The sequence below is a fragment of the Onychomys torridus genome, chromosome 6 (genome assembly GCF_903995425.1).
Source record: "Onychomys torridus chromosome 6, mOncTor1.1, whole genome shotgun sequence".
NCBI classification, from domain to species: domain Eukaryota; kingdom Metazoa; phylum Chordata; class Mammalia; order Rodentia; family Cricetidae; genus Onychomys; species Onychomys torridus.
Window position 1 is genome coordinate 35377760 of NC_050448.1, and position 13774 is coordinate 35391533.

The 13774-nt window shown below is 34.9% G+C and overlaps 1 protein-coding gene across 5 annotated transcripts in view; it reads right to left on the minus strand.

Annotated features, from left to right (window-relative positions):
* The window catches only part of Nbea (neurobeachin), a 551973-nt gene that overhangs the window by 459115 nt on the left and 79084 nt on the right, over window positions 1-13774 (minus strand). For all 5 annotated transcript variants that reach the window (XM_036189952.1, XM_036189948.1, XM_036189950.1 and 2 more), the window contains exons 3-8: window positions 12411-12511; window positions 12073-12168; window positions 11282-11403; window positions 10261-10387; window positions 6641-6760; window positions 4034-4180 (exon numbers count right to left, since the gene is read on the minus strand). In XM_036189952.1, coding sequence (XP_036045845.1) covers window positions 4034-4180; window positions 6641-6760; window positions 10261-10387; window positions 11282-11403; window positions 12073-12168; window positions 12411-12511 — 713 coding nt within the window. The remainder of the gene's footprint in view (window positions 1-4033; window positions 4181-6640; window positions 6761-10260; window positions 10388-11281; window positions 11404-12072; window positions 12169-12410; window positions 12512-13774) is intronic.

Below are 13774 nucleotides of genomic sequence, written 5' to 3' on the forward strand. Positions count from 1 at the left end.
GTCTCAGATGCCTCTGATACCAAATTATATCCTAAGAACTCTTAAAAATCTTCCTTTTCTGTAAGATTTCCTAAATCTTTTAGGCTGGAATTAATCATCCTAGCATAAAATTTTGATCATACATATATTATATTTCCTTTCTAATGCATATAACAACCTTTAATTATAAATGTTTAGGGATGTAATTATATTTTCATAGAAGAGTATAAGCTCAATCATATTAATCCCCAAAGCTTAGAATACTTCCTTAATTTAATAAATATTCAATATATTGAATGTTTCAATTGACTACCCTACAATCAACATTATCACCCTCAAACATGTCAGATTCTTGGAGAAAATAAGGATTATAGACACAAGTTTGACAATAAATGGCAAAGTTAGTAAAGGAAATTTCAATGCATGCAATGAAGTTAGTATTTTAACAGAGCAAAAAATGATTAATCAATAAAATGTAAAGATATTAAGATAATGACATATATCAGTTTACCGACTGTGTCAAGTACTGGCCTCATGATCACTGTAACATTCATAATTTTTTTAAAAAGGCATCACTGATACAATGTCCAATAGTCTCGCCATTTAATAAAATGACACTCACTACAAAAAGACACTCCAAATTAAGTCTCGTTTGTCATTATCAAGCAATTACAGAAACTGAACCTTCTACTATAAGCGAAGATTTTTGACTTGTCTGTAGTGTCCTGGAAGGATGGTTGTTTTAGTAGACTGGAATTTTAAAAGTCAGACTGAATAATCATTTAGCATTATAAGAATGTAAGAGACATAACTTACATAAATGCCTCAAACAGAAAGAAGTGTGAATTTCTATGTATATGTATGTAATATATTTATATATATTCAATATACACACATATAGATCAAAGCTCTACAGTTTCTTTCACAAGTATCATCATTCATTTTGTTTAGTAATTACAGAATGTCTGTGGATGTAGACATAAATGTATCAAAACTCCAAAATTCCCAACCAACGGCACAGCTCCTAGTACCTCTACTACTATACTAGTGACAACAGCTGCTTTTTCCTATGACTCATAGAGTTACACCATGTTCATCTTCACAAAGAATATTCAAAAAGCCTCCTAGCTGTGTTGGTCCAATTAAATGCTGACCACCTAGAAGGCCATGTGTTCCATTCCCTGGATTTCAGTAAAATTACCAGACATGGTGGTGCGTGCCTTTCATACCAGAATATGGGTTCCCAGGCCAGCCAGGGCTACACAGTCAGGTCCTGTTTAAACATTAAAATCTTGTTTTATATTATAGCAGAGGATATGAGTTATTTACTCAGTAAATTTCTCTTGCTCACTTATGCAAAATTTACTGAAACAACAAATGAATGGAATAGTAACTGCTCCTGTTTGTATTTATTTACCTAACACCTCTTATTTTGCTCATCCTTTCAATTCAGTAACTGCTTCCTATGCACTGTGAGGAAATATCTGGCATTTATTTACAAAGCTCCAGAAAAGAAAAGCATGTAACTGTGATTTTATTCAGGTCAAGTTTGCTACTGACTTATACTCAATCTCAAATCATTTATTTCTAGACACTAAAATACGGAAACTATTCACCAAACGAGACCATTTCTAGCCTCCTCCAGTATTCTGCTAGCACTTTTTCGTGTGACACAAATCAATTTTACATGAAAGAAGTTTGCTTTAATCAACTGTGTACATTTAAGAGAAATCACGAGAAAGAAGATTTTACTTCATTCTACACCTTTCATTTGTTGTGTCTGGGACTCAGTCCTAATGCTCCATGCTTCCCACTTGGGTCACTGAAGTGTGCTGGTGCCAACATTTCTCCTAATTCTCATACCTAAAGAAACTTTCATGAATGAATTCTGGCTTGTAGGGTGTTTTTCTTTCATAACTTAAAAAAAAAATACTTTGCTTCATCTCTATGATTTTCCTAATGTGGTTTTTCCAAACCATTGCTTCCTCAATCAATTTCCAATTTTCTCTCATTTACAAGGGTTTTCTTTACTTTTAGCTCTTCTTCATTTTTCTGTCTTGCTTTTTGTTTGTTTATTTGATTTTGTTCATCTGTTTTTGATTGACTTTTTATGGGGTTCTTGTTTTATTTGAGCACCTTAAACTGTTTACTGGACATCACTGCCTAGTTTCCAAAGGGAAGGCTGGACAAAAATAAAACAGGAACACAGACAGACCATGAACACAAAGAACCAATCCTCATTTGCAGGGGACACATGCCCCTAACCTGGGTGCTCACCTTGTGATTTCTCTCCTTCCCTAGGATTTGCACACAACACAGAAGGGAGTTGGAAATGCGGGCAGTTGAGTCATCTCACTCAAAGCAGAGAGATGGATGACAGCTTGGGACAGGGCCAGCTAAGACACTGTGCAGGCAATCTGGCTATGGTGTCAGGAACAGACGTGGAGAAAGTTGGAAGCTGGAGATATGGTATCAGGGTTTCCTTTTCAGGAGATTGGTCCCACAATAAGTAAGCCAGTGATGGCAGTGGCTAGAATCACAAACTGACTTCTTTATTATCACCTGCCTTTCAGATAGCTACCAGGGAGAGATGAACCTGCCTCCTCCCCTCCTAGTCTAGCTTGGTCTTGGAATTGGGGGACCAGAGGCCAGAGCAGATGCTGCACTGCACGTGGTATTTGGCACCAATGGTATAAATCCTAATGATGGCTCCTGCAGCATTTATAGGTCTCCCCTTGAAGTACTTGTGGAATTCTGCAGGGAGGGACTGGTAGACTTCCACAGTCCAGTCTGCAGGCCCCAGCTACTTCTTGAGCTGCTCCTCCTGTGTTCCCTCCTGGTCTATTAGATAAGCAGTTTGGCATTACTCCAGGCTCTTGGCCAGCTGCCAGATGAACTGCATCAATATAGGATGGTAGAAACACACTTGCCTGTTCCATTTACAGGATGAAGCTGTAGTTGCCTGTCTCCTCTCACACCTGGTGGACACTATCCAAAAGGTGTCTCTGGCTGTCATCCCAGTGGTGAAGAGGGAGGAAATGCCCAACTTATTTTTCACAATTCTCCTCCACAAATCTTGAGTTTCTGTCTCCTCACCTCCCTTCCTTCTCTGGCTTGGCACTAACCATACAATTACTGGAGCCGTCACACAAAGACCAGACAAACCATTCTTACAGTTCCCTTAAGCACAAGAGCACTTTACAGTAGCATATGCATACACCAAAGTGAACTCCTGTGCATCTCTTCCAGCTGCTGGTCCAGCTCCTCTCTTCACAAACTGCTATGCTCCTCAAACAGTGTGGTGTCTTAGCCACCTCCAGCTTCTTCAATACTTATTCATTCTGCTCTTGCAGTAGCCCCATGCAAGCTGTTCCACTTCTATCTGAAACTGCTTCCAGTGTTTGAGCTCTTTCAGTTTATTTGAAGTGGAGTTACTAAGGTCTTTAGCTCTATTACACCTGAAATATTTTTACATAACTACTTCAGATACACTTTACTGTCACTTTCACTTATGCTTAACATATTAGACATCCCAATAAGAGATCAAACTTAAACAAAAGTTAATCAAAAGTAAACTAAAGCATCAGATCCTGTTACAGAGGGTTGTGAGCCACCACATGATTGCTGGAATTGAACTCAGGACTTCTGGAAGAGCAGCCAGTGTTTTTAACCTCTGTCACCTCAAATGTTATTTTGTATGTTCATAATATAACAAGTCATTCTGCATGTTTGTAATATCATGTACATATTTCAAAATCTGAGATTTCAAATAGCACTTTAATAAGCAATTTATTGTTAGAAAATAATTTTTAAGAATTGACAGCTAAAGGTATGTCTTTAATACTAGAATACCTTTATGAAAAATAAAAAGTTCATGAAATGACAATAGTTAAAAACAGAAAGGGCAGACAAAAAGGAACATCACAGTAAGGTTCAAAAAGTTGGGGTGACACTGACCCATACTGAACAAAGATTTTCATTAAATCTACAGTGTTACAACAGACCATACAACAAGACCTCTGCAGGGAATTTGTAATAATGTGGCTATTCCTACCTTATAACCAGGTCCTAATTGATGAACTGCAAATATCTGTGCCGGGTTAAGAGCTTCACTGAACACATACACGGCCCCAAGCTGGCCACAGAATACCCTATTGGCATCAGCAGTTTCTGAAGATCCAAGAAAGCACTTGTCATAGCTCTATTTTTAAAAGTCACAAAAAATGAATTGTTATTTTGTAATAACAGAACATTTAAGAATGCATTTCTTCATTAACAGACATATTTTAAGATACCAATAATAGTGAATAGTATTATATAAACAATTTTTCAGGTATTTCAATATTTTCAAGTTTTAGAGAAAATAAAGTCCGTTAAGTAGGAGTTAAGCACACACCATCCATCACATCCTCAGACTTGACCACTTTTTCAAATTTTAACACTAAAGACAAAGAGTTTGTGGTTGTTTATAATTGAATTTTATACATCAGAAAACAAGTTATAACTTGTTCACTGAAGCAAAGCTAATTTTATATTGTTAATATTCACAGCTGCTCAAATTTAGAGAGGTTAAAGTGAATCAAAAGACTGACTTTATCAAATCTTAAGTATAAATCCATAGTGCTAATTTTTTAAAAATTCTACTTCATTTCTCCACATGGATTTACCACCCTCTTTTTCTGTACTAATTCAGCAATGATGATGAAAATCAGTTTCTTCTTGTATGAGTAGAGATTATACAGAAGCAAACACACAATAATGATTCAATCTGCTCAGAATATTGTCCATCTAAACAAGTTCCCATCTAGAAAGCATGGCACATCTACATCCTTTCAATGCCAAACACTGAAGCCAGAGATAATAGTTATTGCCCAATGTCCTCCCGCAGGATATCCCACACATTAATTCTAATAAGCATACCAATATTCAGCTATCAATCTAGACAAAGCCAGAGAAATCAATTAGTAGACAAACATCTATTAAATATGAAATCCCATTTGTGCTTCATGCAATAACAAAAAAACAATATGAATAGAATAAAAAAAAAACAAGAACTCATCATTAAACATGTAAGTATAATTTAAATTGTGGAAACTAAAGTTACTACTACATAAAGAATGTGTACATGCTCAGGCTTCTCATTTCTTGAAGTACTATCACAAAATTCAAAATCTTCTGTCTCTTGTATTGTTGTTGTTTTAAATACTGTCTTTTCACCTAATGTTGGTCAACAAAACTACAGAAGCTTCCTTTATGTTAGTAATAAAGAGACTGCATACCCCAGCAACGTCACTGGTCAGGAAGCAGAATCCTATTTCTGTGTTCTCGTTTGCCTATGGTTCCCCCAATGAGTCTGTCGGGCAGTAAAGCAAGCTTCCCCTATAAAGGCACAGGCAGGAACTTTCTAAGTTCTGCGTGTTCCATGCTTCTTCTGTGCATATTCATATTGATTTGCTCTGTTGTTATTGTGTTATTTTAAAAAAATATTCTTAGTGAAAATCGAAGAATCTTAGCTTCCAGATCATACAAAAACAAGGTAAAGTCAACTTGGCTGGGTCAGGACAACTTGTCACCCACTAATCTACATATAGACTAGACAATGTTAACAGTCTTATTCATTTAAGAGAAAACAGAACAAAGGAATATAACATAACCCCTGCCCTCAAAGATATTAAAATTAAAGGAGATGCAGACAAAATTTAGAAGCAGATTTTATTTGTTTTTCTAAAAAGCAAGTCAGTACTATTACAACCAGGTATATTAGAATGGTTGTGTATCACTGGCCTCAAAGATACCTTTCAGCACTACAAACCATGCTTTTACTTTGGCCCTAAAATGCCAGGAAGGAAAGGGAAAACTCAAACTACAAAAATAGCAAGCATTCTGGAGATTTTGACTCCATATCTTCTCTATCTAGAATCCAGTGTCACCTGCTCCAAGACAGACACTCAAAGTGAAGCAAGTATCTCTGTGTTATGATGACAGATCATCCTGTATGTGATATGTCCTCTGTTTCACAGTCCTTTTCTGTTATAGAATTCTAAGCATTACAGCCAGACTGAGATTTTTGTGTTTGTTTGTTTTGTTTTGTTTTTTGGATTTTAGAGGCAGTCTTTCTCTGTGTAGCTCTGACTGTCCTGGAGCTCACTTTGTAGACCAGGCTGGCCTCAAACTCACAGAATCCAGCTACCTCGGCCTCCTGAGTGCTGGGATTAGAGGTATGTACCACCATACCCAGCCAGATTTGAAATATTTTCATTATAAACTTGGGAGGCTTTTGTCCTGGGTCAGATGCAAGCCCAGGCCTATATTTGCATATGAGGTACCTATATGACCTGACCCCAGGTACCACATAACCTCATTCTATTTTTATTTTTTTAAATATCATTAAATCGTGCATCTAAAACAATTGCATACTATATTGAAGAATAAAATATAAATTATATAAATATAAATTAATTAAAGAATTTAGCTCAGTGGTAGAGCGCTTGCCTAGCAAGCTCAAGGCCCTGGGTTTGAGCCTCAGCTCAAAAAAAAAGATAAAGAATTAAATATAAATAAAACCTTTCAAACAGAAATTTGCATGTTTCTACCAAATAGCCATTACTTATATTACAGTGAGAGAAAATACTGTAAAATACATTTAAGAATTTAAACTTACATCGTTTGTGTTTACATGCCAAGCCATGTCACCGTAAGATACCAGCTGGCCATTGACATAACAACGGATCTCACTGTTCCTCCATCGGTTGTAGATGTGGACAATGCTGATCATGTACCACTGCAAAACAACAACTAAGATGTCAAGTGTCTCAGATACAGTCACAGCCTTTGTACAAGAGATCTCAAGGAGTTTAAAACGCATGCCCCTTCCTCCTACTTCTTATGTCCCTGGTGAAAGAAGAGGCCAGGGAACTCCCAGCCTCCAACACTGATGAACAGATAAAGAAGTGATTGCTTAGGAACTGAGAAAGGCATACAACATTTGAAGGCCATCATAGAAAAATCACTATGAGTGGATAAACTTCATATTGAACACTCGAGATGAAAAAGAAATGTGGGATGAACAGGAGGGAAACAAGGTTGCAAGCAAAAGGACGCAGAAGCTTGATGAACCCTTCCTCAGTGTTTAGATGCAGCATCATCTGTAGGAAACTGGTCTTTTGCTTTCTGAATAATGGTTTATTCCGAAAGATTGTGAGAAACAAGAGATGATGACCTTCATAGCTTAGAAAAATAACTGCAACAGAGTGGAAGTGTAGCTCACAGACAAGTGTGGATGCAGATAAGCCTATAAAGCTTCAAGAAGGAAACTGGAAAAGCCTGAACAAAGAAGACAAATGCGCTGATAAGTTAAAGGACGGAGGAGCAGTTAACTAATGGCACTAAGAGAAGCACTAAGTCAGAAAACCAGGAGTTTTCAATGAAGTCTACTATTTCACTTACATGGCTATGTACAATTAGCTTATTCAATAAAACATGATGATCACATCTATAGTTCTGAAACAAACAATTTGTTTTGGATCATAAATATAATAAATAAGATATATGAATACATGAATTACTGGGTAAGTTACTCTCAGTTAAGTTATATCTATTTTTCTGTTTCTTGAGACCATCAAAATGTAGTAGATGCAAATGAGTTTGTACCATTTCAAAGGACTCCAATGTTGGACATATTTTTAAGTTAAAGACAGTAACAGAATTCTCCATACATACATGTACTGACAATAATCATATATACTGTGATTTACATGTAATCTGAGATCCAAAAATTGATATATAAAAGTGTACAACAAGAAGAAAAATATATGTACTAAGAATTCCTGAGGTATACATTACAACTAAGAAAAAAGATGATAAATAAGAAAAATAACAACATAATATTTACACAAATATCACTAGAAGCTATGCACTGAACACTTTCTACAAATGAGGTAATATGCTAATGGGTACACTCATTTTTACAAGGTCAAACACCTCTTAAGAAGTGCAGCTGGGCAAACAGAAGTTTTAGTGTGCATGTCTTTTCAGAAAAGGCCAATAACCCACTTTCTGAGGTATAGTTTTTCCCTAATTGAAGCATAATAAGAATTTAACTACCACATTTCCTGGAAAATTAAAGAAAGAAAAAAATTAGATGATTTTTTTCTAACAATAAGGAACAATAAGGTCAAATAATTATAATTATGATTTTCGTTTTCAAGGTTTATTAGAATCTTTGCAGAAAAAAAAACAAAAAAACCACTTGAAATTGTATTAGTCCCTGGGCCCTACTCCACCTAAGACCCTTTGCAATCCCTGTATTTAAAGTGCTAAGAGAAACAGAAGTGTGTTTTCATAAGCAAATAGGAACAAAATAAATAAAATGTGAGCAAATGGACTGAACTGCTTTTACTTCACTTGACAATTCCACCTGTTTGTTTTTTAAAATCTAGCTAACTTATGTTATGGTTATGCTTTAGAAAACTTTCTTAAAATTTTCCATTAAGGATTTGGGTGGATGGTAAGGTGGGGAAATATGGAAGGAGCTGGAAGAGGAGAAACCATGATCAAAATATAATGTATGAAAAAAACTATTTTCAATAAAAAAGAAAACTATAGTATTTGTCAAAAATATATATACCTAAAATTTGCACGTCTAATAATCTCTATTTCTATCTAGATCAGTGGTTCTCAACACCTTTCAATGGTGTGACCCATTATTATAATTTCCCATGTTGGGGTGACTCCCAACCACACAATTATTTATTTTTTACTATATAACTGTAACTTTGCTATTGTTATGAATTGTAATGTAAATATCTGATATGCAGGATATCTGATATATGGCCTCTGTAAAGGTCTTAATCCACAAGTTGAGAACCACTGACCTCGATTGATGGAACTTAAGTCTTTATAAAGCAAAAATCCCTTTTATTTGTTAAAGTTATAAATTTTTTCTTTTTGTTTTTTCTGCATGCGTGTCTGTATTGGATCCACTGGAATTGGTGTTAAATACAGTTGTGAGCTGACATGTGTGTGCTAGGAGTTGAACTATTGTCCTCTGGAAGAAAAATCAGTACTCTTAATCTCTGAGCCATCTCTCCAGCCTGTTTAAGTCATATTTTTATATAGCTACCCAACTTATTGGCATTCTACTGAATTCAATATAGTCTGTAATTTGAGAGAATAAAAAATGAATCCATCACAGATCTTAGATCTCAACACTCACTAAATGGGCATAAAATTAATTAAAAAATAATTCTAAAAAAAGTGGCATTAATTATATCGGAAAATAATATACATAAAGAGAGATGGGTGGGGATACAGCTCTTTGATACAGTGCTTGCAAAGCACGCATGTATCTTCTTGCTTGGCTCCCCAGTCAGGGAAGGAGGGAACCCAGAAAAGGTAGCACAGAAATGTTGTGTGAAGTAGGACAATCTGATAGGAAATGATCTAAAGACTTAGAACTGTCTGAACAAGTAAAAGTAATTCACTCAGATCACATGGATAAAACTTTTCATTTATTTTGTAGTTAATGAAAAGTAAATCACTAGTTTAAGAAAATGAATATCATCAGGGCGATGAGTCTAGTATTAGTGTATAAAATAGTTTAGGAAAGAAATAAATCATTCATGATGAAGAGAAAACAATGTGAAAAAGTTAAGCAGCAAATAATGAAATTTTAGAAGGAAATAGATGTATTTCAGAGACATAATATATACTACTAGAAAGTAATCAAAAAGAAGATGAAGAACATGACCCAATCATTATGAGGACGACAGACATCTAAACCAGAGGATTTCAGCACACATGTGGATGTGGACCTGGAGAGAAGAAACTTGTTGTTTTATGTTCTGATGTCTGGAAGTGGAAAGACACCCAATTGGCAACAGGTAGTGAGAAGCCAGGAAACAGAACACTGAAGAGTAAGGGTAGAAGCAATTATGAAACTGAATAAAAATCCTCAGTAAGATGTAAGTGGAAAAAAAAAGTGAGATATTTATGCTTTTGTCCACCGTCACATCCTTAGTTCCCACAGGTCTAGCACTCTGTAAAATATTCAGCACATACTTCCTGGAAGAATTAGATCAGACTCAGAGAATGAAGAAGTGTGAGAGAAACAACACAAGTGGTTAAAAGACCTTTCACAAAGATAAAAAAAAATCACAGGAAAGAGAAAAGCACTGAAGTCAGGAGAAAAGTTAAAGAATATTACAGAAGTCAAAGCAAATCCTTGGGATAGGTGAATGACAACAGACATGATCTCCAAGGGAAGCATCTACTCTGCCCTACCTTGCGAGGTTGGAAATCATACTTCACACAGTGCTGGAAACCTTTTCCTTTGGACTTCAGAGATGTGACTATCAAACAGTTGCCAACAAAATGAGCAGAGTAACCAACTCCTTTGCTAGTACGAAAACTGTATTAATACAAGAATATAAAAACTCTAGTTAAAAAAATATACCAACGCCTAGTAAAACCTTACACAATAAAACTTCATTCTCTGTACAGCCACATTTAATACATTGGCCAAATGGAAACTAAGACATAAAAGATTTATGGTAACTAAAAAATAAGGAATTTGTAGCTGGGCAGTGGTGGTGCACGCCTTTAATCCCAGCACTTGGGTGGCAGAGGCAGGCAGATCTCTGTGAGTTCAAGGCCAGCCTGGGCTACCAAGTAAGTTCCAGGAAAGTCGCAAAACTACACAGAGAAAACCTGTCTCGAAAAACAAAACAAAACAAAACAAAACAAAATACCAGACATAAAACAAAATAATGATCAAAATATCTACTGGGCAGACTTCATCTACTGTAAAGGACCATCTCCACCTAGCCCATTCAAAACTCATTTCAACATAGTTCATGTTATCAATAACAACTTGGTCTCTAGTCTCCTATGCTTGTTAAAAGACCATAATAAAAAAGAGCTGATTTTGATGATAATGTGAGTGATCAAATAAGTATATATATTTTAGTCTAAATAAGAACATGAATACTAAACAATCTTAATTTGTTATAATTTCTTTCCTGTCTATTACTATTTTTAACCCCTATATCAATTACACCTATAGAAATGGAAGAGTAAACTAGTGTCTTATCAACTACATCAGATATTAGTAATCCTATAATCCCCTAACAGATTTGCCTTTGATTCTTATACTGTAAGTGGAAAAGAAAATAAAAATGTGAAGACACTAACCTAGATTCATTAGTAAATAAATATATATTAGCTATATGGGCTTTATGATAGTGTCTAATTTTAAAATTCAAGTATATAAAGACAAAAGTCCTAAATAAAGCATATTACTTACCAATAAAGATAAGGTTTATCCTTATCAACATTAATGTTATTCAGTGGATCCATACGAAACCAAGTGTTGAGAGTGAAGCCATTCTGGTAAGGCCACTTTGCAATAGGAGGCAATGCAATTGCCTACAAGACAATGAAACTTGGTAAATTATCAGTTAAAAGAAAAGTCACTACAGACAAACTCCCCTTCCCCCCACAAAAAAAAAAAATAAAAAAAACTTTATTATTTTATTTATATAATCTCCACACGCTGTTTGTTGAAATATATAGTTGATGAAGTACCATTTCTAGTATGTTCAGCAGGCTCCAGACTGTTCTGCAAACCCCTCCTCTAATTCCCACAATGTAGACACATGTGACTGACAAACATTCCTCAGAATTTTCTGATTCTGATGCTTTATGCTAGTTTTTAGTAGGACTTCATTTTCTTAATGAAGCTAGAATAGTTACAGCTGAGAAAGCCTGCCCTGGAAAGTGTTAATGGATTAAGGGGCAAGCTCTAAAGCACTGTGAAGCCAAACATAATGAGTAAACAAGGCATATGGTGATGTATATCCACAATCCCAGCCTCAGGAAAGCAGATGAAGGACTGGGAGGTAGAGGCCAGTCAGAGCTACATAACAAGATTGTCTCCAACCCCCTCCCCAATGACAACCAAAGAACCACAGACACATACAATGATTTTATCAATTTTATTCATAGGACAATCTAATAAGGACAAACTAACAGAACACCAAGTAAACTCAGATAACAAAGAAACAGGTAAAAATAAACACATGTATGTAAGCTTACCGCAGCACTACACCCAGGGAAATTGAAAAATGTATCAGGACCATGTCTTTGTGGCATCTGATTAAGAACTGACAATAATTTCACTGCATGCCTTGGCTGAGAAAACAATGAAAGAAATAGTCATTGTACAAGTTAGCAATAATTCCTAATAGAACATTTTTAATCAATGGACTGCATGGTAACTATTGAGAAAATTGCATTTAAATGATTTACTAAATGGTTTAAGAAGGAAGTAGTTATCATTACCAATTCAAATATAAGCTTTCCAGGGACAATCTGTTGAACATTAAGTACTAATGTACTAGTATTGAAGACTCCTCCCTCTGACCACAGCTTACCCAGATTCCACTTTCTCCTCGAAGCATGCTGAATAAAAGCTTCAGTTCCTTGACAGTGATGCTGTAGCTGGCAAGAACCCCGAGCATATCAACTAGAAGATCTGCAAAGGAGAATAAAGTTACTCTACACTCTAGGCAAGAGCTCATCTGTCAAGCTACTATATTTTGAAGGGGAAAAAAGCTACCAAATGTTACTTCTATTTAAAAATCTAAAATACCTAAGTGTTCTCATGAATGACTATTTTGTTTCATAATACAGACACAGATTTGTCACAAGTAGGAAAAGAGAGGTAAAAATATTCAAAGTTACCAAGACTTAGCATTGCACACCGGCTATTTTCAAACTGGCAGCTGACCTAAAACATGGTAGTGAACCATTTAGTTATTGAGTAACTAACAATTTTGAGCACTTACTCCACATGGGGCACTATTCCAACTGCTTTATATGTACTAGTATCAGAAATATCAAAGCCAGACAATGAGTTTTTAAATATCATCTCCTTTTAAAATTGAATAAATTATGGCCCAGACAACTTAGTCACATTGCCCAAAAATGTATGCCCAGTGAACAGCAGAGTCAGTATTCAAACCCAGGCTAAGAATTCTCTTACTGCCACTCACTAATCTACAACTGGATCTAATTAAAAAACTATGCTTCTGATTTTCATTATAGTAATGTGAATGTTTATGAATGTGTAACAGACATAACTCACCAAATAATGACAAAAATTAATCTTGTCTGGTAACTTCCTCTATACATTATGATTAATATTCCTCTCAGTATTTTTGTAAAAAATTAAACAACTAAATATTGTTATATCTCACACTATAAAGTGTTTATGTCATATGCAAGTGAATACAGATACACAGACATATATATATATATATATATATATATATATATATATATATATAATGTATTACCAACTAATAAGAAGATAGACTAGATTACAAAATCTACATTGTCAAATACTCAGATTAATGAATGGAATCTGGAAAATTAAAATATATATTTCAAAATTCAATATGGTTATCATCAGCAATAAGTAATTCATTATTTTTACTAACTAGCACAATGAATAAGCAATTTCTATGGTAAAATTTTGACAATGTGTATGCCATTTTTGAGAGATTTTTAAATGAAGCAAAATATCTCTATTTAGACAATAAAATTGTTTTAAATATTAATGCATAAAGTCGGGCTTCCTCCTAGGAGGAAATCCTACATAAAAATCAAAAATCTTTTAGCTGAAATGGCTATCACTAAAGATTTCTTAAATATTTATATAAAAATATTTTGGCAAAACACAACTTTGTATTTACAATGATCAGGATAAAGGAGATAAATGTGTAGTAAGTTACTT